The 24,227-nt window shown below is 43.4% G+C and overlaps 2 protein-coding genes across 5 annotated transcripts in view; one reads left to right on the top strand and one right to left on the bottom strand.

The window, feature by feature from the left end:
* The first annotated feature begins 7,414 nt into the window (after window positions 1-7,414).
* Window positions 7,415-15,398, top strand: LOC128417813 (testis expressed protein 56-like). The gene is made up of 3 exons (XM_053397004.1): window positions 7,415-7,812; window positions 11,096-11,279; window positions 15,107-15,398. Exons 1-3 carry the CDS (start codon window positions 7,548-7,550, stop codon window positions 15,396-15,398), a joined length of 741 nt encoding a protein of 246 aa, XP_053252979.1. The 5' UTR covers window positions 7,415-7,547.
* The window catches only part of LOC128417809 (enoyl-CoA delta isomerase 2-like), a 34,933-nt gene continuing 25,642 nt past the window's right edge, over window positions 14,937-24,227 (bottom strand). For all 4 annotated transcript variants that reach the window (XM_053397000.1, XM_053396997.1, XM_053396998.1 and 1 more), the window contains exons 7-10: window positions 23,612-23,732; window positions 21,389-21,478; window positions 19,080-19,223; window positions 14,937-15,684 (exon numbers count right to left, since the gene is read on the bottom strand). In XM_053397000.1, the coding sequence (XP_053252975.1) occupies window positions 15,532-15,684; window positions 19,080-19,223; window positions 21,389-21,478; window positions 23,612-23,732 (508 nt within the window). In that variant the 3' untranslated portion in view covers window positions 14,937-15,531. The remainder of the gene's footprint in view (window positions 15,685-19,079; window positions 19,224-21,388; window positions 21,479-23,611; window positions 23,733-24,227) is intronic.

Here is a 24,227-nt window from a genome sequence, read left to right as displayed (position 1 = left end):
ATTTGGCTATATGAAGATGCCATGAAACCAGTTTAGTGAGAAGAATGCTTTCTGTTCTCATCCTGAATGGCTGAACACACTTGCTCCCATCTTCAGCTGCTTCTGCGCTAAATGACGGGATGGAACAACTTTTTGCGACTGATGAAAGCTTTGGTGAAAAGCATTCCCACTTTAGGCTAAATCAGACATGCCCAAAGTCCATTTTGGGCCTAATCTGGTCCTGTGGCAGTTTATGTATTGGTGTTAAATCCTAAAAAAAAGGTCGACCCTCATGCATGTTCACTTCATCAAATCTGGCCCTCTTTGAAAAATGTTTGGGCACCCCGGTAAACATTGCCCAGTTTTCCACTAAGCAAAGGCTTGTTTGTATGTTTCATCATCTCCAGGGCGCAAGGGAACTAAAGCAGCTTGCAGATGTAATCTTAGAGCCTCTGTCTGTGTTCTTTGATAATTCTTGTAGAAAAGGTGAGGTCCCTGTGGCCTGGAGGCAAGCAAATGTCCCCGTCTTCAAAATGGGGCGGGGAGAAGACTCGGGTAACTATCAACAAGTCAGCTTGACATTGATGCCAGGAAGGGTCCTAGAACAGGTACCGTATTTTTCACTCTATAAGACGCACCCAACCACAAGACGCACCTAGTTTTTGGAGGAGGAAAACAAGAAAAAAAATATTCTGAATCTCAAGCCAGAACAGCAAGAGGGATCGCTGTGCAGTGAAAGCAGCAATCCCTCTTGCTGTTCTGGCTTCTGGGACAGCCTGCATTCGCTCCATAAGACGCACACACATTTCCCCTTACTTTTTAGGAGGGAAAAAGTGAGTCTTATAGAGCAAAAAATACGGTAATTAAACATTTTGTAAGCACTTACAAAATGATTCTGTGATTACCAAGACCCAGCACTGGTTTCTCAGAAACAGGTCATGCCAGGTGAATCTCATTTCTTTTTTTGATAAGAGTTACAAGCTTGGTGAACCAGGGGAACACTGGGAATGTAGTATATATTGATTTCACTAAGGCTTTTGACAAAGTCCCCCATGATATTATTGCAGAAATAATTGTAAAATGTGGGCTGGATGAGGTTACGCTTAGGTGGATTTGTGCGTGGTTGACTGACCAAACCCAAAGAGTGTTTACGAATGGTTTGTCATCATCCTGGAAAACAACAAGTGGAATGCCACAGGGTTCTGTCCTGGGCCCGTTTTTGTTCAACATCTTTATAAACAACTTGGATGAAGGCATTGAGGGGATGTCCATCAGATTTGCAGATGATACCAGAAATTTGCAAAAATTAAGTTTCACTCCGTAAAATGAGATGCCCTACCAAATCAACAGCTTCAAGTTACAAGCAAGGAGATTCCAACTAAACATCAGGAAAAGCTTTCTGAATGTAAGATCTGTTCAACAGTGAAACGGACTCCTCTGAGAGGGGGCAGATTCTCCTTCCTTGGAGGTTTTCAAGCCATGGTTGCTTTAGGGTTGAACTAGATAACCCTCAGGTCCCTTCCAACTCTACAATTTTATGATCTTTAATGAACAGAACCTCCCCACAATGACTTCAATATATAAATGAGGCACCATAGATAATACACTGAACTGAGAGCTTTCACACCTCGCATGAATTCAGGTCACAGTGATCTTCAATGGAGTCGGTTTTCACATTCACCTCCCAGTTACCTAGTGCTTAATAACCAAGTGGTACAGATGATTTCTGTACTGGGACGCGGGTGGTGCTGTGGGTAAAAGCCTCAGCGCCTAGGGCTTGCCAATCGAAAGGTCGGCGGTTCGAATCCCCGTGGCGGGGTGCGCTCCCGCTGCTCGGTCCCAGCGCCTGCCAACCTAGCAGTTCGAAAGCACCCCCGGGTGCAAGTAGATAAATAGGGACCACTTACTGGCGGGAAGGTAAACGGCGTTTCCGTGCGCTGCGCTGGCTCGCCAGATGCAGCTTGTCACGCTGGCCACGTGACCCGGAAGTGTCTCCGGACAGCGCTGGCCTCCGGCCTCTTGAGTGAGATGGGCGCACAACCCTAGAGTCTGTCAAGACTGGCCCGTACGGGCAGGGGTACCTTTACCTTTACCTTTACAGATGATTTCACTATGGTAATGGTCCTAAGTGGCTATATTCCTGAAAATGATTGTGTTCTACATTGCTTTATGGTGTCCCTGAATGAATAGAACATGGTTGGGTATTAATTACAGCAAGCCTCTTTCATATTGGGCTGTTAACATTTTTACTGATCCTACTTCTGCATCTCTAAAAGAAGTAAGTGAAGTTCATCACTTCCCATCTTTGTGGCTGGAAAAGCGTTGCCTATTAAACTTTTATGTGCCAGTCTGCAGTTAAATGCACAGGAGCACAGCCAGTAAAAAGCTGCCAAGTTTAGTTTCTTAAGATCAGAAAAACAAACTTATCCAAGAGATGTATATGCCATATAACCAGTAACATATTTTTAGTGTGATCTAGCATTTCCCCAATCCCCAGTCCCCTTCAATACCCCAGTTAGGCAAAAAACATACATGGACAATGTAGGATTGATTTCAGTATTCCCTGTACAGTACTCATAAAGCCCATTTATTTCTCTTGCAGCAACTTCTCATAAACTGATGTCAGGATTAGGCTTTAAATATATTTATGCAATGGGAGTTACTTGCAAGCAGCCATGCTATAATCAGTTCTTTGGATGTGAAACAGCATCTGCATGTCTCAAAATTATAATAATCCCTAGATTGTTAAAAACTACTTTGTACTTGGATTTTTGAGCTACTTCTACACAAAAAAAAGAAGATTGGATGACCTGGAATTGTTCCAAGTAATAAAGGTAATGATTTAAAATGTTAGAGTGTTTTATGAACTGTTAATGGATTTGACCCAAGATATTATACTTTCTGTTACTATTATAGCGATCAGTCCTAATATTACTCATGAAATAAAAGTTACACATGAAAGCCCCGTTTTCATATACTTAAAGCTTTGCTCTACTTTATTTTTCCACTGGGGCTGTCCTTCACGATTAATAATCCAACAAGTATTATTTTCCCATTGAAGAAAACCATTGTCTTATACTAGCTTATAAAAGGAAGGAAAAGGAATGTTTGCCCCAGTTTTCAAATTATCTATGTCCTGCAAGTTTTCTATTTTAAATAAGGAAGTGACACAGGCATAATGTATTATCACCCATTGCTCTGTTAATCACTCCATTTCCAACTTTCTCACAGAAAAAGACATGCCACATCAAACAGACCTTCCTATGAGTGCACTGGACAGAAGTCTCTGGCTATTTATTGTCTCACCTTCATCTCCATTATCAGATTTCTTTGTGTATAAGTAACCTGCTGGATTTGTGCTATCACATAGCCATCTCCGTTTAGCTAGACCTACTACTACGTATTTCATATAATACTGAAGCTAAACTTGGTCAATTCCCCAGAATAGGTTCTATCTGAGCTTAAGGTTTCTCCCCAGCTTTCTTTGAGGAGAACGCATATTCACACAGCATCCATTTGTGGGCCAATATAAACCAAAGATTGCAGTTCAAGACAAGGAAGGTGTGTATGTATGAATGAGAACCAACTGAAGGCAATTATTTCTATCGTTTGTTAATCACCCAACACAGGAGAGCTTCTAGATAAGTTTACAACTGACTGGCTGACCCCTGTGAAATTCCGTGTTGGAACAACCTCCCCCAAGCACCATCTTCCATAGGTGACCATTCAAGCAGGAACAGAAGTACTGAAAAGCAGTGCCTCCAACTCACCCTCCCAAAATGTGATAGCTGGTAGCATTGAAAGCTGCCGAGTGATTAAGGAGAAACACAGCATTTCCCTCCCAATGTACAGAGCATCCAAAGCTATTTCTGTGTCCAATCAGTGCCTCAACCCCAAATGTAATGGATCCAGTATATCAGTTTCATCCAAAAGTGCCTTGGTCACCCACTACTCAAGGCTATTGCCATGAAGGAGATATTTGCTACTACTAATTGTTAAGACCTTCTGGGTTAGGGGTAGGTTTCTTTGGGAGTGGTGTTACCACCACTTGTAAAAGAATTTACCACTAACTAGCAGTCCCTCCTTCCCTGCCAGCTCTTATGAGCCAAAAGGGACTTGGGTCTTTTCTTCTTCTTTGTCGATCACTTGTAGCTGAGTAAGATTGTCTTCCATGAACACAGTTTTGACAGTCCGTAAGTGACTGTGGAGGCCAATTCTGGACCCACAGTCCTTCCACAGTGGGGACATAGGTTTCCAGATGAGAGTTGATCGTGGTAAGAGTTTGCCAAATGCGCCTTCCTCTTAGCATGTTTCTCCCTTTCATCCTGAGTTTGAGCGTCTTCAAAGTCCATGATATCTTTGGTAAAGGCTATTCTCCAGTTGGAGCGCTTGCAGGCCAGTGTTTCCCAGTTGTTGGTGTTCATACTACATTTTTTAAAGATTTGCCTTGAGAGAGTCTTTAAACCTCTTTTGTTGACCACCAGCATTATGCTTTCCATTTTTAAGTTCGGAATAGAGTAGTTGCTTTGGAAGACAATAATCAGGCATCCGAACAACATGACCAGTCCAACGAAGCTGATGTTGAAGAATCATTACATACACACTGGTGGTTGCACAGACCTGACTAGACACCTTGTCCATATCCTTCAGCCGCATCAGCTGAAACCCATTCAACAAAACTGGACAAGGCTGCATTCCAGACACTCAATTTGATTTGTTAAGTTACAGTCATAAGACCAACTGAACGTGTCTAAAGTGCTAGGTGCCCCATTGGTACACACCACTTTTAAATACTTTGGAGTATATGTTACTAGGAACACTAACAAATAGTTTATAACCAACTATGGCCAAGTGTGGGCAAATGGTTTGAAAGACCTGTCATGTTGGAACTGCTTGATTGTCTTCTCCCTGTCTGAAAGAATTGCCCTGACAAAAACGATAGTTGCGCCTAAGCAAACCTAACCTTTAAAAAAAATTTCCCACAGAAATTCCTACCACTGTTTCAAATTCTGGCAAGCTAGACTGGAAACTTTTGTATTTTCCTGTAGAAGGTCATAGACCTTCAAGGTTCTAAGGTATAGAAAACTGAAGGATCGAGGTTGGGGAATTCTCTTATTGAAATTATTCTATGAAGCTTACCAACTTTGGCATCTGCTATCCTGTATAAATCACCCAATAGACAGACAATGGGTACAGACAGAGCATTCTTTATGGCAACAATCCAACCCACAACACAGTCAATTAATCCAAAAAGAAATTGACAGTAGTTTAAAAGTGCGGGACAATACACTGAAAACAATTTTGAAGGCCAGGAAGCATAGAAAGGAAACCTTAATGCTGAGTAATCTCCCTGTTATTCCTGATATATGAACATCACAATTCTATTCAAAGGACATACCGTAACAATAAAAGAAAACCATTTGGACAAGCCTCAAGACTTTTATATAAATGCTAAACCAATTCCCAGGGATGCTGACTGGACTGATGTGGTAGCAAAAGTCAGCAAATTTATCTGACAAAAGCATCTTCTTCAACAAGGCACTAGGGATTTCACACCATTTGAAAACGTATGTCTCAATCTAGGTGAACAAGAGAAGGGGTTAATATCTGCTTTGCGCAGTCTGTTAGATAAACTGGACACAGGATTTTAAAATACCTTTAAACGGTTGTGGGAATTAGATTGGTAGCCAACTGGGTATCTCAGATGAATGTTCAGTTCCTATGTGGGGTAAATTGCCTTACAAAACCACTTTGGCTAAAAGAAATGCTTTTGAAAATAGTGCAAAAATGGCACCTAACACTGGTGAAAATTGCAAGAATGGGTAAGCTCACCTGGGGAAGATGCAGGATTTAATAGCTCATAAACACATACGTGGTGGGATTGTAATAGGGTGGGAAGATTTTGGGACAGAAGTGTTTCAGGACGTTGCTAAAATTCTGGGAAAGCCTGTAAACACACACAGAGACCCCAGAAACAGCTTTGCTAAGTATATTTGATGGAGATAATCAATATTTATTATATGAACACTTAACTGGCTATTTACTAACAGCATTGGGGACAGTGGCTGCTAGAGGTTGGAAGAATGCCATGAGTCCATTTCAGTGGAGATAATCCCTTCTCAAACTAGCTTATTTATTTCATGACTTTCATATTGCGTGAATTGTGGTGAGGGGTGGCTATGTTTTGGTTGGGCTTATTGTGAATTCTTGTCTTTCTGTTTATATATGTAAAATTTAATAATAATTTTAAAAAGCATGAGGGGAAAAAAGCACCAGGACAGTGAAAGACAAAAGTGAAATGAAATGAAATATGGCAAGAACATTGGCCCAGAAAACGTGACAGAAGAAGGGTCACATTTAAAGTGTTTGACCAAAGCTGTCCCAACACAGCCATGCTTCTAGAACAGGAGTAGGGCATCCATCTATTGGCAGATGCACACCATACATTTAAAGCATGTTCACTGCACATCTAAACCGCATGACTCCCCACCCCAAATCCTGGGAACCGTTGTTTCTCCATTTTGGAACTACAGTTTCCAGCACCCTTAACAAATTATAGTTCTCAGGATTCTTTGGGATGTGCTTTAAATGTGTGTTGAATGTTATGGCGTGGTTCTGCCACCGCTTAGAGATTTCCTTATAACCAACCATGATATAAATTTTGTTAAACAACAACTGTTCTGTCTAGCTAAAGCAAAATTTGGCTGACAGCGATTATGGGGTGGGGGGAATGGTAGCTGGTTTTGACCTATAAATCCTTAAACGGCTCATGACCGCAATACCTCAAGGAGCGCCTCTTTCCATAGGAACCTGCCCGGTCCCTGAGATCATCTTCTGAGGCCCTCCTTCGTGTGCCTCCTCCTCGAGAGGTCCAGAGGGTGGCAACACAAGAACAGGGCCTTCTCGGCAGTGGCTCCCCGTCTGTGGAATGCTCTCCCCTGGGAAGTTCGCTTGGTGCCTTCATTATACACCTTAAGGGGCCAGGCAAAAACGTTCCTTTTTAACCAGGCCTTTGGTTAATTTGATTGACATCCTATGCCCTTTTAAAATGTGAGGGTTTTCTTGGGGAGGGGGGAGTGTTATAGGGTTGTTGTTGTTTTTATTTTGATTATGTATTTTGTGGTTTTATACTGTATTTTTCCGTCTATAAGACGCCCCCAAGAAAACACCCCTAGCACTACCTGTGTATAAGACAAGCCCCAATTTTAAACCTAATTTTTTGGTAAAAAAACAACCCTAGTCTTATACACAGAAAAATACGGTAGTTTTTATTTTATTCTGTGAACTGCCCTGAGACCTGCGGGTATAGGACGGTATATAAATTTAATAATAATAATAATAATAATAATAGCTACATTAAGCATGTTCCTACAACATAGTTTCTTCCACCCAACTCCTCCCCGTCCTTCTGTTTGTGATGTCACATTGCTCTTGTGATGTCTGGAATTCATAGCAAGGGCTGGAAAAAGCCTCTGGCACAGAAAGAGAAACAAACATGTTTGCTGTGCTCCACTGGGTGGTAGCTACATTCCTAACAAACCTTTTTGAACAAGAAAAGAGGAATAAATATGCCTGTGAAGACCTCTCTTCCGAACTTGCCGCCACTCCCCACGAACCAGAAAGCAAGCAAGAGAAGTTTCGGTTCAGGCACCAGGTGGGTGACAAGATCTAAGCTGAACTTGCCACCACTGGTCATTTATCAGAAATTAAGCAGCTGCGATAAGGAGGAAGACATATGTCAGGTATTCCAAAAGCTTTCCGCACTTTGTGGCAATTTGCAAGACCCTCTGAGAGAGCTGCTTCTTCGGTGTGCTTATGAAGACCAGGAAAAAAGTACGTGCAGACTATATTTTGCTTCACTGGAAATAAGAGTTGCTGGTCCTAATGTCCGCACACCAGGCTGTTTTTAAGGGAAAAGGTTAAGGAGTGGGTTTAAAGAAGAGGAATATGAAAATATTTTCTGAAATGAAAACTTGGAGATATATAACTGTCAGCATTACTAAAATGGGAACAGAGATTGACAGTGTTTAAATAGCCTTTGGACAGGAAAGGTACAGCTATGCTGGTAGGAAGCTTGGAACTAAACAATATTTATTACCTAAATACGAGACCTTTAGGTTGAAGGGGATGCATGCCACAGGCAAATATTATTAAACCATATTTCCACATATTAATATAGCAATTATGTGGCTGGTTCAGAAAATGAACGCCTTGAGTCACAATTTCTTAGCAGCTACAGCCTGAAACGGTGTGTCTGCTCTTTCACAACGCAGAGGATAATGAAGGCCAGAAATGGCTTTAATAGTACTTTGCAGAAGATTAAAGAAGTGTCTGAAGTGGGATAAAGAAAGGATTGTATTTCAATAAAATTAATCCTCCCTAGATAAAGAAAACTTCAACACTGTCCATCTGGAAAAAAATCAATTCATTATTTTGGGAGTCAGGCATGTTTAATTTGTTGGAGACTTTAAGAGGTAAAATACAGAAGGGGGGGGGATGAAAAGAGATTGAAAACGAAATCTCGCATATTCCTGGACAGAAAAACAAATAACAAGAAGCATTCAAGCTGTGCAGCTTTGATTTAAACAATGTTCATGATAGCTTCCCATGATAATTCCTCCCCCATTATGATATTTGTTAAGTTAAAAGATATATTGCCTTCCCATCCCTCCCCAATATAAAATATGTACCACCTCTAAAAGTACTATCGCATCCTTATAAGCATTTTGCTACCCTAAGACAATGGTCTTGTCTATTTTTGCTTCTAATCCTATATACACTTCCCTGGGAGTAAGTGCCACTGAAATCAATAAGGCTTATTTTTGGGTAAATTTCCATAAGAGTCAACTGTAAGTCATTTTACCCAATAACAGTGCTAGATGCTTCTTTCACATTTATAATAGGTGGTCTTTAAAATTTAAAACAGTTTAAAAATACAAAACCATACAATTTAATGACAACTTACAATGAAACAGAATTTTACTGCAAAGCAGTGAGCCTGCACAAACCTACTGCCACAGTTCAGTGCAGTTGTGCAATGGAAGACAAAAGAACTCCATGAATGAGGTGGAAAACAGTTCCATTTGAATTCATCATCTGCTTTGTGGGCCATAAGGAAGGGTCAAATGCAGGCTATCAACTATAGCGTCCAAGTCAGTACAGATCCAATCAATTTTGCAAGCATAAAAAGGTAAAGGTACCCCTGCCCGTACGGGCCAGTCTTGACGGACTCTAGGGTTGTGTGCTCATCTCACAGACACTGCCGGGTCACGTGACCAGCGTGACAAGCTGCATCTGGTGAGCCAGCGCAGCACACGGAAACGCTGTTTACCTTCCCGCTGGTAAGCGGTCCCTATTTATCTACTTGCACCCGGGGGTGCTTTCGAACTGCTAGGTTGGCAGGCGCTGGGACCGAATGACGGGAGCGCACCCCGCCGCGGGGATTCGAACCGCCGACCATGCGATTGGCAAGTTCTAGGCGCTGAGGATTTACCCACAGCGCCACCCGCGTCCCTTAGTTTGCAAGCATAGTGCTGAGCAAATTGTTCACAGTGGGCAGTTGAGTAGTCTAAATCAGGCTTCCACAACATCGGCCCTCCAGATGTTTTGAGACTACAATTCCCATCATCCCTCACCACTGGTCCTGCTAGCTAGGGATCATGGGAGTTGTAGGCCAAAAACATCTGGAGGGCCGAGGTTGAGGAAGCCTAAATTCTCCTAATGTGGGCCAGAGTGTAAAAGACTCCTGACCACTTGAAACAGCTCCGCTGGACAACGCCTTACTTATGCAATGGACACACACACAAAAAAGATGTTTTCACTGCCTACACTGCCATGGAATGGGTATTCAAAGAGACTCTGGCCTGTATTTGGCCAGACTCCAAAGTTTTCCACCAACATCACTTTAGTTGCTGTCTCATGCGTTTCATTGTCCTCAGTTCCCCACAGAACCAGGAACCACTTCATGAGAGGGGATGCTCAGGAGAGATAGTGTCCATAGTCACAGTCAGGCATAGCCAAACTTGGCCCTCCAGATGTTTTTAGAACTACAGTTCCCATCACCCCTGACCACTGGTCCTGTTAGCTAGGGATGATGGGAGTTGTAGTCCCAAAACATCTGAAGGGCCAAGTTTGGCCATGCCTGGCCACAGTCACTTCTCCATTCCGGAGAGCCTCTAGGGCTTCAACAGAATCACCTGCCGAGGCAACAGGAAACTCCCCATGAGCAATCAGGAAGCCATCTGGATCCCTCAGTCTCCTGGAGTGGATCATCTTAATCAGTCCCCCACCACTGCAGAGGCTCTGAGTTCTAGCAAGTGTAAACCCCACCAGGTAGTGTGATCTGACCATGACAAAAGAACTATAGAAAGTTCCTCCACTCGTAAGACCACCACTGTCCAAGCCAGCGAGGAAAACCAAGTCCAGAGTGTGCCCTGCAGCATGGGTAGGGCCAAAAATTACTTGGGACAGACCCATGGTTGTCATGGCTGACATGAAGCCACTCCTGACAAGGGAGCCCCAGCGTGAATGTTAAAGTCCTCCAGCACAGACCTGTGGATAACTGGGGAGTGCCAGGAACATGGTGCTCCTGAAGAAATATCTGATTATGGAACGGCTGGCTAGTGCACTGTTGCAACTAATGACAAAGATGGTTGTGCCCGAGTATTTTGGGAGCTAGCCCTATATCCAGTCTGATCTGTAGGGAGGCAAGGATGTATGGGAGACCTTCTTCTGCCCGCACTATCGTTGGAAGGTCACCTCTGTCATTTGATAAATCTTGCATGGGGACAATCTATGGGAAGCCAAAATGATCAAAATGAACTTCTGCAAAGAGGTCCTTCTATTCAATGTCTACATCCACTGTTGCCAGTCAGGAGCTGGCTGGAAGATAAAATGCTGGACCAGAAGATCAACCTCTGGTATCTCCCAACACCATGTAATCTGCTGGTAGGTCTGGGGGTTCAGAGACCATTCTCCCTGATCAGATGAAGTTAGTTGCTGTTAAAGGTACAGCAGCAGGAGAAGTAAAATAAAATAAAATAAAAATGCAACAAACCCCATTCTAATACTGTATACTTAAAGCAATAAACCATTCTTGTTTTCCACCCCTCTTCAGGTTACAAGGTCTCCTACTTTGACACGTTCGAAACAGCTAGCGACCTACTGCAAGGAGTATACTGTTCACCAGAGCCAGATCACATGCCCCTAACAAAAAGATTTCTTTCCAACAAGATTGCCAAGGAACATAAAGCCTTTGGGGTGTACAGACATGATGCTCCACTGGCAACCATAATTGCAAGGTAGGATATTATACAAAAGTGTTTCTTTTTTCTTTTTGAATGCATCTATTGTATAACTTCTTTTTTGTTTAGGGATACTTGTATCCTCTACTTTCTTTTTGTGGGGGAAATGTTCCCCACCCCAAATCTCTAATAATATAGGTGCACACTCAGTTTCTAGCTAGAAAGCCCATCACATTGCATAAACAGAAAGGTTTCCCTGCCACCAGATCTCCTGATGCCGAGACTGCAATGGAAAGGTGACTGTATCACCACTGCCCGCTTCCCCCTTGGAACAGAACAATGAAGTTATTCCAGGATTATTTTGCTATATGGACACAGTTCATTCTCATTTTGCTTCTTCTCCAGTGACCAAAGGCTATGTTGATACAGGGTTTATAAACACATAACATCTATCAGTATACCAAGAGGTGTTTATGGCTTTAACTGTCTGGAAGACATACGCAACAAGGCGATGGAGTTCCGATTTGTTAATGGTTGGGACATAAAGACAAGGAATTTCTCCAAGCATTTGCATGTCAGTAGGATCACACCTGAAAATGAACACTGTTGCACTAATGCAATGGAAAGCACAAACCCTTTTTAAAAAAGACAAGACTGCTGATCAGCTATTTAGCAAGGAAAGAGTAAGGGAGTCAAATCTAGCCCCATTCCCTTCTTGACCAGCTTCTCTATCTGCAGCTTGATCTCCAGCTAGAAATAAGTAAGAAAAATAAGCTAGGGTTTGTGGTGGTTGGTGCCACAATCATAAACTAGGGTTTGTGGCAAATGGTGTCACATGCTCCAGTGCCATCCCTGAAGGACAGGCCCATAGCAGTAGTTGCCCTGATCCGTTTTTCTCTCGACGTTGCCTCCGGCATATGTGTCACTGAGGGCAAGGGGGGTTGGATTCCCACTGCCGTATGGTGGTTGCCCTGGGAGGAGGAGGAACAGCCAGCGGAATTCCAAATCTCTTGTACAACTTCAGCCTCTCTCTCCTCCTGCTCTCCCAGGCAATTTAACAACTAATAAAGGGTAAAGGGACCCCTGACCATTAGGTCCAGTCGCGGATGACTCTGGGGTTGGGGCACTCATCTCGCTTTATTGGCCGAGGGAGCCAGCATTTGTCCGCAGACAGCTTCTGGGTCATGTGCCCAGCATGACTAAGCCGCTTCTGGCGAACCAGAGCAGCGCACGGAAACGCTGTTTACCTTCCCGCCGGAGTGGTACCTATTTATCTACTTGCACTTCGTGCTTTCGAACTGCTAGGTGGGCAGGAGCAGGGACCGTGCAACGGGAGCTCACTCTGTTGCAGGGATTCAAACTGCCGACCTTCTGATCAGCAAGCCCAAGGCTCAGTGGTTTAACCCACAGCGCCACCCACGTCCCTTTAACAACTAGTAGCATTGTCCAAACAAGAGAGGGCTTCCAGCCCTTGAGTGTGTCCCAAAACCAATGCGACCCATAAATCCAATTGAGCAGCTTATTCTAAGGAGCACATGCAATAGGGAAAGGAGAAGAAATCGCATGCGTGCAGATCAAAAGGTATTGCACTAGGCAACACATAACAGAACACACCTAACTCTCAATAGTTGCCTCGGGCACTGGCAGCTTCTGGCATCATCGCCAGATGAGGGGCTCAAGAGGGACAACTGTTACGGGGACCCTATTGATATTTAAGGCCTCTTGTGCCCAGGTGGCTTTGAGTGACAGGTTTCTAAATCCAGCCAATCCGATGATGGCCACATATTTCAGGGAAGGAATCGTAACACCTTTGGGAAATTGAGAGATGAAGTTGTGGTCCAAGTGCTTCAACAGCAACCTTTCCTTCTGTGTGTGCTTTGGGATGTTGGCAGGAACAACATGACCTTTCTGCCTGGGCATGATGGAGGATGAGAGACAATGGGCAATCTTAAAGCGACAGGAGGAGGCAAGAGTTGCAGCAAAAGTCTGTGTGCAGTTGCAGAAAATAATTTCAGTACTGAGTCCACAGACAAAAAAATATCGGAGAGATGCTTCTTCACTGATACCACTATCTGATTTGTTCATTTAAGGAAAACAACAGAGACAGAGAGAAGCACTTACTTATTTTTCTTCTTTTTACATTACAAATCTGTTCATTTTTTTGTCCCATATTGGTCTTGTTACCGGTTCTGCTCCTACTAGCACTTTAAACTCACAGAAATTTGACAAAGCAGAGCCTTTCCAGTTATGAAAATATTTAGGAAAAGTTTCACCTGGTCTCTCTCTACACCAGAAAAAGCTTTACTTGTTCACATATCTTTATTTGTATATCAAGCTGTTGTAAAAGGCGCATGAACAGGGTCAGTAAAAACTTGGCAATGCCACAATAATCCTTTCTTACAGAAAAAATGTGTTTTATCCATTGTTTTCACACCACCTTTCAAAGAATCAGGGGCGAATGCTATTAGCATATTTTCCTCTGCTTCCTCCCAACCAAGAAATAAGGATCAGGAACTCAGCTTATTCTGGCTTGCTTCTAATATTTGGGTTATTTCTGTAGTAGATGCTCTTGTTCCTGAGGGGAACTTACTGTCTCTTAAGTTCTTCTGCTATAAATTTAGGATTTGGCCCAGTCACAGGGTATGAAAAACTTATACTTCAGCCACTGAAGATACCTGTCTGGCAGATAGTTAAAATGCCTTTTGTTAAAACTCTGAAAAGTATCTCTACCTGTGAAAATGTGAGACTCCAAAATATGAAAAGTTAAAACAAATGGCCAGGAAAAAATCAGGTCACACTTTCTTATGCAATGTTCTCTCTGGAGCAGAACACTGTGTGCAATTTATACTTGTCAAAACACTGAAAGTTGTGGAACAAAATAATATCCCAACTACCACACTCTAGGGTATTTTTTTTCTCGTTACACAAAAAGAACAATTGGTCTCAACTGAAATGTAGTTTTACGAGTGGGGCGTTGTATCCAATGGAATGGCTAACAGCACATGTGGATCTAAGCATCTGTTCTAAGCCAAGGGGTGGGGGGAAGCCTGCTACACTAAGAGATGTGGGTAAACTCCCATCAGCCCTAGGCAGAATGGCAAATGTCAGGGATGATTGGAGCTGTAGTCCGGCAACAACTGGAGGACCACAGGTTCTCCCATCCCAGTTCTAAGCCAATCCAATTGTGCCTTCCGCTTGTATCAGGGATTCCCAAACTTGGGTCTCCAGCTGTTTCTGGACTACAACTCTCATCATCCCTAGCTAACAGGACCAGTGGTCAGGGATGATGGGAACTGTTGTCCAAAAACTGCTGGAGAAACGCCGACTTGGATATTTCTCTGTTGTGTCGTATGTAGTATGGCAGGTCTGTGAGCAGAAAAATGGTTTTGCTTATCCCTGTGCTAGGTTTCCCCCCACCCAACTGCAAAATAAAAGCCAGTCTTCATCATCTTGGCCCTAATATCTGCTGAACAAGTTGCAACTCCTGCAATGCGAACCAGGAGTGTTTACAGAATAAAACTCTACACCTAAACCTTTTCCCTCTTCCTCTTCTCCTCCGTCTCCCCCCCCCACACACTTACACACACACATTTCCCATTGGCTTTCGTTGTTTAAAACAACCAAAGCCTTATTTTCCCAGCTTTAACAGTGAGAGATGTTTCTATTTGTCCTGGAATTAAATTTAAAGACCAAAGATGGGACACAAATGCCTGCTGCGGTTTGCAAAAGGACTGTATTAACCCACGACATTGAGCGAGTGTCACATAACATAGCAAAACGCACAGAACTGTTATAAGGTTCCAAAGTATTTGTAAGTAAATGTTTTAATTCAAATTTTCCGCTAACACGAATGTTACGTTCTCTCCCCCCCCCCCCCGCAACAGATGGACACCAAATAGCATGTCGGCCCACTATGACAGACAGTCAGTTATTCAAGAGCTTAAAAAGTTTGGGGACATTGAATCAGTGACCCCTTTCGGAAGACAAACAGTCATCGTCGTGTTCAAAGAAATCCGCTCCGCATGCAAAGCAGTGAGCGCTTTCCCACCTGAGTGCCCAGAGGGAGGAATACGATGTTTCTGGCACCACAAATTCATGTCCAAATACAAAAGACGGAAATTCCAAAAAATGAGAAGCTTGACAACGTTGGGAATGAAGGTGCCACCTGCACGTTAAACGGATTACGCTCGTCCCTGTTAAGGCACAACGTGGATATGTATTCAAAGGATTCGTTGAATGAAATTTAGTCTTCTGGTAAGAGGAACGGAACTATTCTACAGACATTTCTTTCTGCACAGTTGGCAAGAGATCAGAGCTTGGAATTCTGAAAGAAGCTCATTATGGCGTTCATGCACTCATCGGACAGCCATCTCCCTTTGAGACATTCGCACTCTTGGGAGTTAACTTCATGGAGCTTCTCCTTTTCCATGCTTCGCATCAACTGCTTGGAGATTGCCAAACTCTGGAGAGGGAAATAAATAAATAAAAATTCCATCGTTACGTGTGGAATGTGCAATTCCAAGTGACATTTCTATAAGGTGTAAAATCCCAAATCTAGCTGGTAATACAAATTTGGGGGTTGGGGGTTAGGGTGGGTGCAGGGTACAATGGATTAGTGTGAAGGGGGCTCTTATATTTCTCTCTACCCAACAGCAGCTTTCCCTGAAAGAAGCTAGTGTATACAGTGGTACCTCGGGTTACATATGCTTCAGGTTACATTCGCTTCAGGTTACAGACTCCGCTAACCCAGAAATATTACCTCGGGTTAAGAACTTTGCTTCAGGATGAGAACAGAAATCGTGCTCTGGCGGCGCGGGGGCAGCAGGAGACCCCATTAGCTAAAGTGGTGCTTTAGGTTAAGAACAGTTTCAGGTTAAGAACAGACCTCCGAAACGAATTAAGTACTTAACCCGAGGTACCACTGTAAAAAGGGTTGATTGCTTCCCTCCCAGTGCCTCCAAGTTAAGGTCAGCCAGCAAACCTGTGTTAGGATCACGTTTGCTGAGGTTCTAACCTAAGGCTGCAGGCATAATGTAGCAAAGGTTGCACACGAGAATGGAAATGGTTTATTGAATATTTACAGATAAACCGTAAACAGATAAGAACATTAGCAGGATTATTGTAATAACCTGCTGTTCGATAAGAGTACATATTTAAATTAGATGAATAAATGAGCAAACTAAGTTAATCTGGATATGCAGAAAGTATTAAAAATAAATTTAAGGAACCACAGAAAGAGGGGGAAGGACGTCAAGTTTTGAAATGTTAAAATGATTGTAAAATTAGTGAAATGTATAAGCCTGAAAAGTATAATTAAAAAAAAAGAAAGTTTGTGCTTTAAGCAGATTATAGTGCAGCATGAAAAAACGGCACAGGAAATTCTCTTCTTTTTAAACAGGACCAAGACTATTGCCACAAGTGTCTTTGTTAGCATATACAAGATGAAAAGCAGGTAAGGTTGATAATGCTGATCTCGCTATGCTTTTCTCCTAGTGTCAATGGTATCCTCAGTAAGAAACCAATACCCTGAATCTACAAACAGATGGAAGAAGAACTTCATAGATGGTACTATTAGTTGGAGTCAAACAGATTTGTCAGTGTCTGATGGTTTCTGGATTGGTTGGAGACAGAGAAATATGCAAACCAGGATAATGTCCAAAATCAGCGCTTACATCAATACTTGTTAAAACTGACTCTGCTATAAATGGGCCATTTTGAAGTTGCTGTTACTGTATATATTTTTCTTCTAGAACTCCCAAAGCAGAGAGAAAATAATATGGCTTAAGGGAGTTTTTTTAAAAAAAGAAAAATGGGGAAATAAGACACGTTCAGGCTATTTTTTCCTGATCCGATTCTTTTATTCTGAGCACATAATCCCCAGATGAACTAAGCACATGCATTTCACATTGAAGTGCAATATTGTATAATTCGTACTTTCACATTTTGAGAGGATTTTAACCATATGAGTTAGAAAACTAAATCAATAAGGCTATAAAAATTGCCCTCTGTGACAAGAGAAAGATGTTAATGACCACTAAAGTTTTTAAAGTGATGTTGCCAATCAATAGATCATAGAAAAGCAGGTGAAACTGACAGATGAAAGCCAGAGTTTAATAATTACTGTTGTATCTCCACTGCCTCACAGAAGGCCCACAAAAAAAACAACTCACAAAGGATTTGAAAAGGTCAAAGATAGACGTGTGTTTGAAAGAACAGCCCCCCATCCACCCTCCAAAAATTATCAATAAAAGGCCAAAAGAGAAAGAAAACAACAAACACAAAGCCAAACAGTCAAAACAGCCATGTGAATATTATTTTTTTACATCACTGCAAAACATTAGCAGGCCTTTAGAGATGTTTCAGGATTTTATGGGCAGGTTTCCTCAGAATATAGGTTTTTTTGGTCAAATTTTAAATATGCTTATTAATTATTATATTTTAATATTTAGGTCAAAGTTCAAGTGTTAGCTGAAATCCTTTTTTTCCTTCTTACTCCCTTAATATGAGTAGATTTATGTTGTTGTTTTTCCTGAATAAATATTTCTTTGGAGCAACATAAATCCTTTGCCACATGCACAGCCTTGAGGAGGTCAAATTACATTGCAAGTTATTTATAACTTATTTATTAAAAGATTTATAGCCCGCCTTTCATTATTATTTCCCACATTTCAGGACAGAGTAATGTTGGATCTTTGAAAGTCCTATGTGGTAGGTTGGAAAACTACCTGAATTAAATATCAAAGCTGTACATCAGCTGGCCTCCAAAAAACTCTTTTGTGCATTTCTAACAGCTGTTTTGCAGATGAATGTAAATTAAAAGGCAGAGCAGAGGCAACAGCAGAAAAGCCATTATTTGCTCAGTCTCAATTTCCCTGTTTAAAACAGAAACAATACTAACCTCCAAGCATGATTTGCTCACTACCATGACCTTAAGAGGGACGCGGGTGGCGCTGTGAGTAAAAGCCTCAGCGCCTAGGGCTTGCCGATCGAAAGGTCGGCGGTTCGAATCCCCGCGGCGGGGTGCGCTCCCGTTGCTCGGTCCCAGCGCCTGCCAACCTAGCAGTTCGAAAGCACCCCCAGGTGCAAGTAGATAAATAGGGACCGCTTACTGGCGGGAAGGTAAACGGCGTTTCCGTGTGCTGCGCTGGCTCGCCAGATGCAGCTTGTCACGCTGGCCACGTGACCCGGAAGTGTCTCCAGACAGCGCTGGCCCCTGGCCTCTTAAGTGAGATGGGCGCACAACCCCAGAGTCTGTCAAGACTGGCCCGTACGGGCAGGGGTACCTTTACCTTTACCTATGACCTTAAGAATAGTTTATCTACAAGCAACAAAATGTTACAGTGTGGAGCGATCTCCTGTTCAGTCCTCCAACCAGCCATGCTTATTTCAGGATATTCCATTCAAATTCCTCCTTCCCGGATACCCATCCTTGCTGCAAATAGCCACTCAGCATTCTGAAACTGCTGGTGTTTTGGGGTTCCTCCCTTAGGGCTTTCCCCTAAAGCTTTTGTTTCTAATTCCTGCAAAAGTTGGGGTTCACCCAAGCACACACCCCATTACCATCCTCTTGTGCACAGATAGCGCCATGTTAGCTACACAAGAACTGGCACCTGGAGAACGGAAACCGCTAGTGGAATTATGCAGGCAATACAGCCAGGCGCCAGAAGCGAGCTACGTTGGCAGCCATGCAGCCAAAACCATCACGCTAAGAAATGCACAATGGAACTACTTTGGAGCCAAAGGTTCTGGGAATCGTAGCCCTCCTGTGGTTGCGGCATGTGTTAGAAGGAAGATGAGCAAACCCGTACGTTTACAGCCTGGAAAATAAGCGTTTTAATTTTTTTAAAAAAAACTAACATTTTTGGGAAGGCTTGCGTAAGCTTTCAGCCGTGCCCACGCTTCCTTCTGGAAAACCTGGTCAGGGAAAACCTCTGTGACAAGCCCTTGTAAACAGGCTTCCGCTGCGGTCAGTTTCTTGTTGAAAAGCAGCATCTCCGTGGCCTGAAAGAAAGGAAAACAAGAAAACGATTACTTGGGCAAAATGCTAGTGGCAAACAGAAGCAATAAATAAAACTGTCAGTCCCAGCTTGTTCTTTCGCTGCTGTCTGTTAACCTTTGTGCTTTGTTAAACACACGGAGGGGGGACAATAGCGTACTGGTAGAGTACATGCAGGGGGACACGGGTGGCGCTGTGGGTTAAACCACAGAGCCTAGGACTTGCCGATCAGAAGGTCGGCGGTTCGAATCCCCGCAATAGGGTGAGCTCCTGTTGCTCTGTCCCTGTTCCTGCCAACCTAGCAGTTCGAAAGCACGTCAAAGTGCAAGTTGATAAATAGGGATCACTCTGGTGGGAAGGTAAACGGCGTTTCTGTGCGCTGCTTTGGTTCGCCGGAAGCGGCTTAGTCATGCTGGCCACATGACCCGGAAGCTGTACGCCGGCTCCCTCAGTCAATAAAGCGAGATGAGCGCCGCAACCCCAGAGTCGGCCACGACTGGACCTAATGGTCAGGGGTCCCTTTACCTTTACCTTTAGAGTACGTGCACTGGATCCCAAGCTCAGTCCCTGCCACCTCCAGTAATACAGTCAAACCTCGATTGTTGAATGTAAACCATTCCAGAAGCCCATTCGGCTTCCAAAATGTTGAACAACCGAGGCGTGGCTTCCGATTGGTTGCCGGAGCTTCCTGCACTCAAGCGGAAGCCGTGTTGGATGTTCGGCTTGCGAAAAACATCCGAAAACCGGAGCATTTACTTCCAGGTTTTTGGCATTCAGGAGCTGAAACGTTCCTAAACGGAGGCGTTCGGGTGATGGGAATAACACATCCTGAAAGGGAAAGAGCTCACCTGAGACTCTCCAGTCATCTGCTGCCAGTCAATTCTGGGCTAGCATGATCAATGGTCTGGCACTACTATTATTTTTCATAGAATCATGGAAGGGACCCCAAGGCTCATCTAGTTCAACCCTCTACAGTGCAGGAATCTCATCTAAAGCATCCATGACAGATGGCCACCCAACCTTTGCTTAAAAACCTCCAAGGATGGAGAGTCCCCAACCTGCTGAGGGAGACCATCGAAAAGCTCCTTTTCAGCTGCTCCAGGAGCAGCTGTGAGTTAAGGAATTTGCTGGGGAGCAACTTGCAAAAAGCATTATTAAAACTAGAGTTAAACAAATCATGGAAAGGCCACAGGGGCGTATGCAATGCCCCTGTCACCTCTATTCCTTTTTTTAAAAAATTATTAACAATTTCAACATAACAAATTATCAAAACAAATCATCATTATTTTCCCTTTTTTCCCCTCCCACCTCCCCAACAAACCCTCCCCCCCCCAAGACTTCCCTCAGCTCCTCTCTCTGATTTCTCAACTCATATTGTTCTCTGCATATTGTAAAATTGTATACACCCTTATATTATCTATCCAATATATTAACCCTCAATAAATTTGTGTATGTTTATTCAAAACCTGCCCAGGAGTCCAGTTCATTTTATTGTCTTTTTAAATAATTTGTAAAAAGTTCCCATTCTTCTTAAAAGTCACAGTTGTCCTTATCTCACAATTTGCATGTCAGTTTCGCCAGTTCTGCATACAGTGGTACCTCGGGTTACATACGCTTCAGGTTACAGACTCAGCTAACCCAGAAATAGTACCTCAGGTTAAGAACTTTGTTTCAGGATGAGAACAGAAATCGTGCAGCGGCGGCAGCAGGAGCCCCATTAGCTAAAGTGGTGCTTCAGGTTAAGAACAGTTTCAGGTTAAGAACGGACCTCCGGAACGAATTAAGTACTTAACCCGAGGTACCACTGTAGTTCATCAATTTCTCTTGCCTCTGTTCTTTTGTCGGGGTTTCCTCATTCTTCCATCCTTGTGCTAGCAAGACTCTTGCCGCTGTTGTAGCATACATACGTAAGTTCTTTATTTTCCTTGCAGGTCTTGTCCTCCGGTCACCTCTATTCCTAACCTTCGTGTGTTCAGTGGGAAGGGGTGCAGGAGGCTCGCAAGTGTGCTCAGCCCCAGAGATGAGGCTGGTGGCGACAGCGTGTGTGGCTTTTCAGCCCCCGCGCAAGTTGTTTAACTCCTTGAATAGGGCTCAGTGGCTACCTGAGCGAAGCGCAGAAGGCACTTCTCTCAAAACAACCCTCAAAAAGACAAAAATGTATCTCTCTTACCTTGGATACGCCCATAATTTTTGGAAACGTGTATGAGGAACATCCTTCCGGACTCTGGCCCAGCTTGCTAAAGGGGGTGTGAAATGTCGCCTGTGAAGGAAAAAGACTCTTGCTTTAGAATGCTGTCACTTTCAAATCGCATACAATATCTAGCTGTCCTTTTAAATCCTGAATTAGAATAACAGAATTGCAGAGTTGGAAGAGGTCCTGAGGGTCATCTAGTCCAACCCCCAGCAATGCAGGAATTTCAAGTAAAGCATCCATGACAGATGGCCATGCGTCCTCTGCTTAAACATCTCCAAGGAAGGAGAGTCCACAGCCTCCTATGGGAGTCCATTCCGCTGTCAAACAGTTCTTACTGTAGAAAGTTCTTGTTGATGTTTACTCAAAATCTGCTTTCTTGTAACTTGAAGCCATTGGTTCAGGTCCTAGCCTCCAGGGCAGGAGAAAGCAAGCTTGCTCCCTCTTCCATGTGACAGCCCTTGAGTTATTTGAAGATGGCTATTATATCTCCTCTCAGCCTCCTATTTTCCAGGCTAAACATACTCAACTCCCTCATCAAGCTTTGGCTTCCAGACCCTTGGTCATCTTGGTTGCCCTCCACTGCACACATTCCAGCTTGTCAATATCCCTTTTAAATTGCATGAGGGTTTCTATAGGCGGTTAGATAATAGTATATGCAGCCCTAGCCACAAAAGTCAACCTTTCCATGGTTTGCATGCTATGCAGAAGGAACAATAGAGCCTGCCTTTGACTTCTGAGACACAATTGAACAGCGACCCAATTACAGCTGTCATCCAGAATGAGACCACAAGTGGCTTTGGACATGTGCTTGACACACTGAAGTTCACAGTTCTTTGTATAAATGACAGGGGACAGACACAGTCAGGGACAATACATGTTTTGGACCTGAATCATCCACAGTAATGATGTTTATAAATCCTTACTTGTACAGAAAGCATTGTATGCTCTCAAACGTAATGGAACAGAGAAAAGAATGAGAGAGGGAGATGACGATAATAATAATAATAATAATAATAATAATAATAATAATACACACACCCCAACCATCTGGCTGGGTTTCCCCAGCCACTCTGGGCAGCTCCCAACAGAATATTAAAAACACAATAAAACATCAAACATTAAAAATTTCCCTAAACAGGGCTGCCTTCAGATGTCTTCCAAAAGTCAGATAGTTGTTTATTTCTTTGACATCTGATGGGAGGCCTTCCACAGGGCGGGCGCCACTACTGAGAAGGCCCTCTGCCTGGTTCCCTGTAACCTCACTTCTTGCAGGGAGGGAACCGCCAGAAGGCCCTCGGCGCTGAACCTCAGTGTCTGGGCTGAATGATGGGGGTGGAGACGCTCCTTCAGGTATACTTGGGCCGAGTCCGTTTAGGGCTTTCAAGGTCAGCACCAACACTTTGAATTCTGCTTGGAAATGTACTGGGAGCCAATGTAGGTCTTTCAGAACCGGTATTATGTGGTCTCGGCGGCCGCTCCCAGTCACCAGTCTAGCTGCCGCATTCTGGATTAGTTGTAGTTTCTGGGTCACCTTCAAAGGTAGCCCCACGTAGAGCACATGGCAGTAGTCCAAGCGGGAGATTAGACAAAGAGTATATCAGTGCAGAAGCACTATAATTCTGCATTTCTAATTGGACCAATGTAGGAAAATGTTGCACACCACATTTTCTACCCACAGCTCATTTCCCATCTGAAACTGAGATGCCAGGAGAAAATAAGGGCAAAGAAAACCAGCGAAGCTTTGCTCTCTCTGCCAAATTCCAACTTGCAGTCCAGCTGGGAGAAGGCTGTGCAAAGGTGGCTGTTCTTGCAGGCCAAAAGGAGCATAGGAAAAGCAAAATGCCAGCTCAGAGCCATCTTAGCTACTGATCTTCAGATGAACTCAGGGAGGGCAGCAAGTTCCGGAAGCTTCTTTCAGGCAGTATTTCTAAATGGTCACAGCTCGTACCAACAGGCAGGAAAGCTGAGCCAACACATTTTTTTTTACCGATGTAAAGGGGAAAGACTCTTTGTATTTCCCTTTTCTATACTGAGTCATACATTTTATGATGCTGTCAGCTGTCTCAAGTCTCCATTTGGAAGGAAACTCAGTGCACAAACTGAATAAATAATTTTTTACTCTAAATAACTTCAATTTCTATGAGAGCCCAATACTGGATTGGCAGTGGGGGGGGTCAGGCATTCATGCAGAAAACTTACCCTGTCAGTAGCATACACCACGTCAAACAGCCCAAGGAGAGTTACAGCAATACCCACAGCTGGCCCATTCACCACAGCGATTAATGGCTTAGGAAAATCAATGAAATGGTCAACAAAGTCTCTGGAAAGAGAAAGGAACAGACTAGAATGACTGCAGATAGTGGAACAGTCTTCCACACAGTGTCAGCAATTTCCCCACATCACAACACACATGCCAGCTATTGCCCAACGATACATCTCAGCCATTTTGTGTTTTACTTGCAGCCTAAAGGCAAAACCACTTCTCCTCCCAATGACTGATTTTCATCATGCTGCGATCCCTCACAGCGAATCGCGATAATGATGCACCCACTTTCCAGACCCTCTCTAAAGGGCCCTGGGAAAGGAGGGTTAATTTCTTCAGGGTTTTTTCCTTTGTTTGACATCATTATTTCAAAGTACAGCAGACACATTGGGCTGTAAAACCGTGAAAAGGTGGTGTGTTAAGTGGCACATAAATGAAAGCAGATAATGTCAGTCTCTTGAACTTGAAAGATTCCACAGTATAATGAAGATGCTACTGGTGGTTTGTTTTAGGGTTTTTTAAAGATAGAGAAGTGGGAAGTATTGTACCCTC

Source organism: Podarcis raffonei, chromosome 7, assembly GCF_027172205.1.
Source record: "Podarcis raffonei isolate rPodRaf1 chromosome 7, rPodRaf1.pri, whole genome shotgun sequence".
Taxonomy (NCBI): domain Eukaryota; kingdom Metazoa; phylum Chordata; class Lepidosauria; order Squamata; family Lacertidae; genus Podarcis; species Podarcis raffonei.
This window is presented reverse-complemented; position numbering and strand designations above follow the sequence as displayed.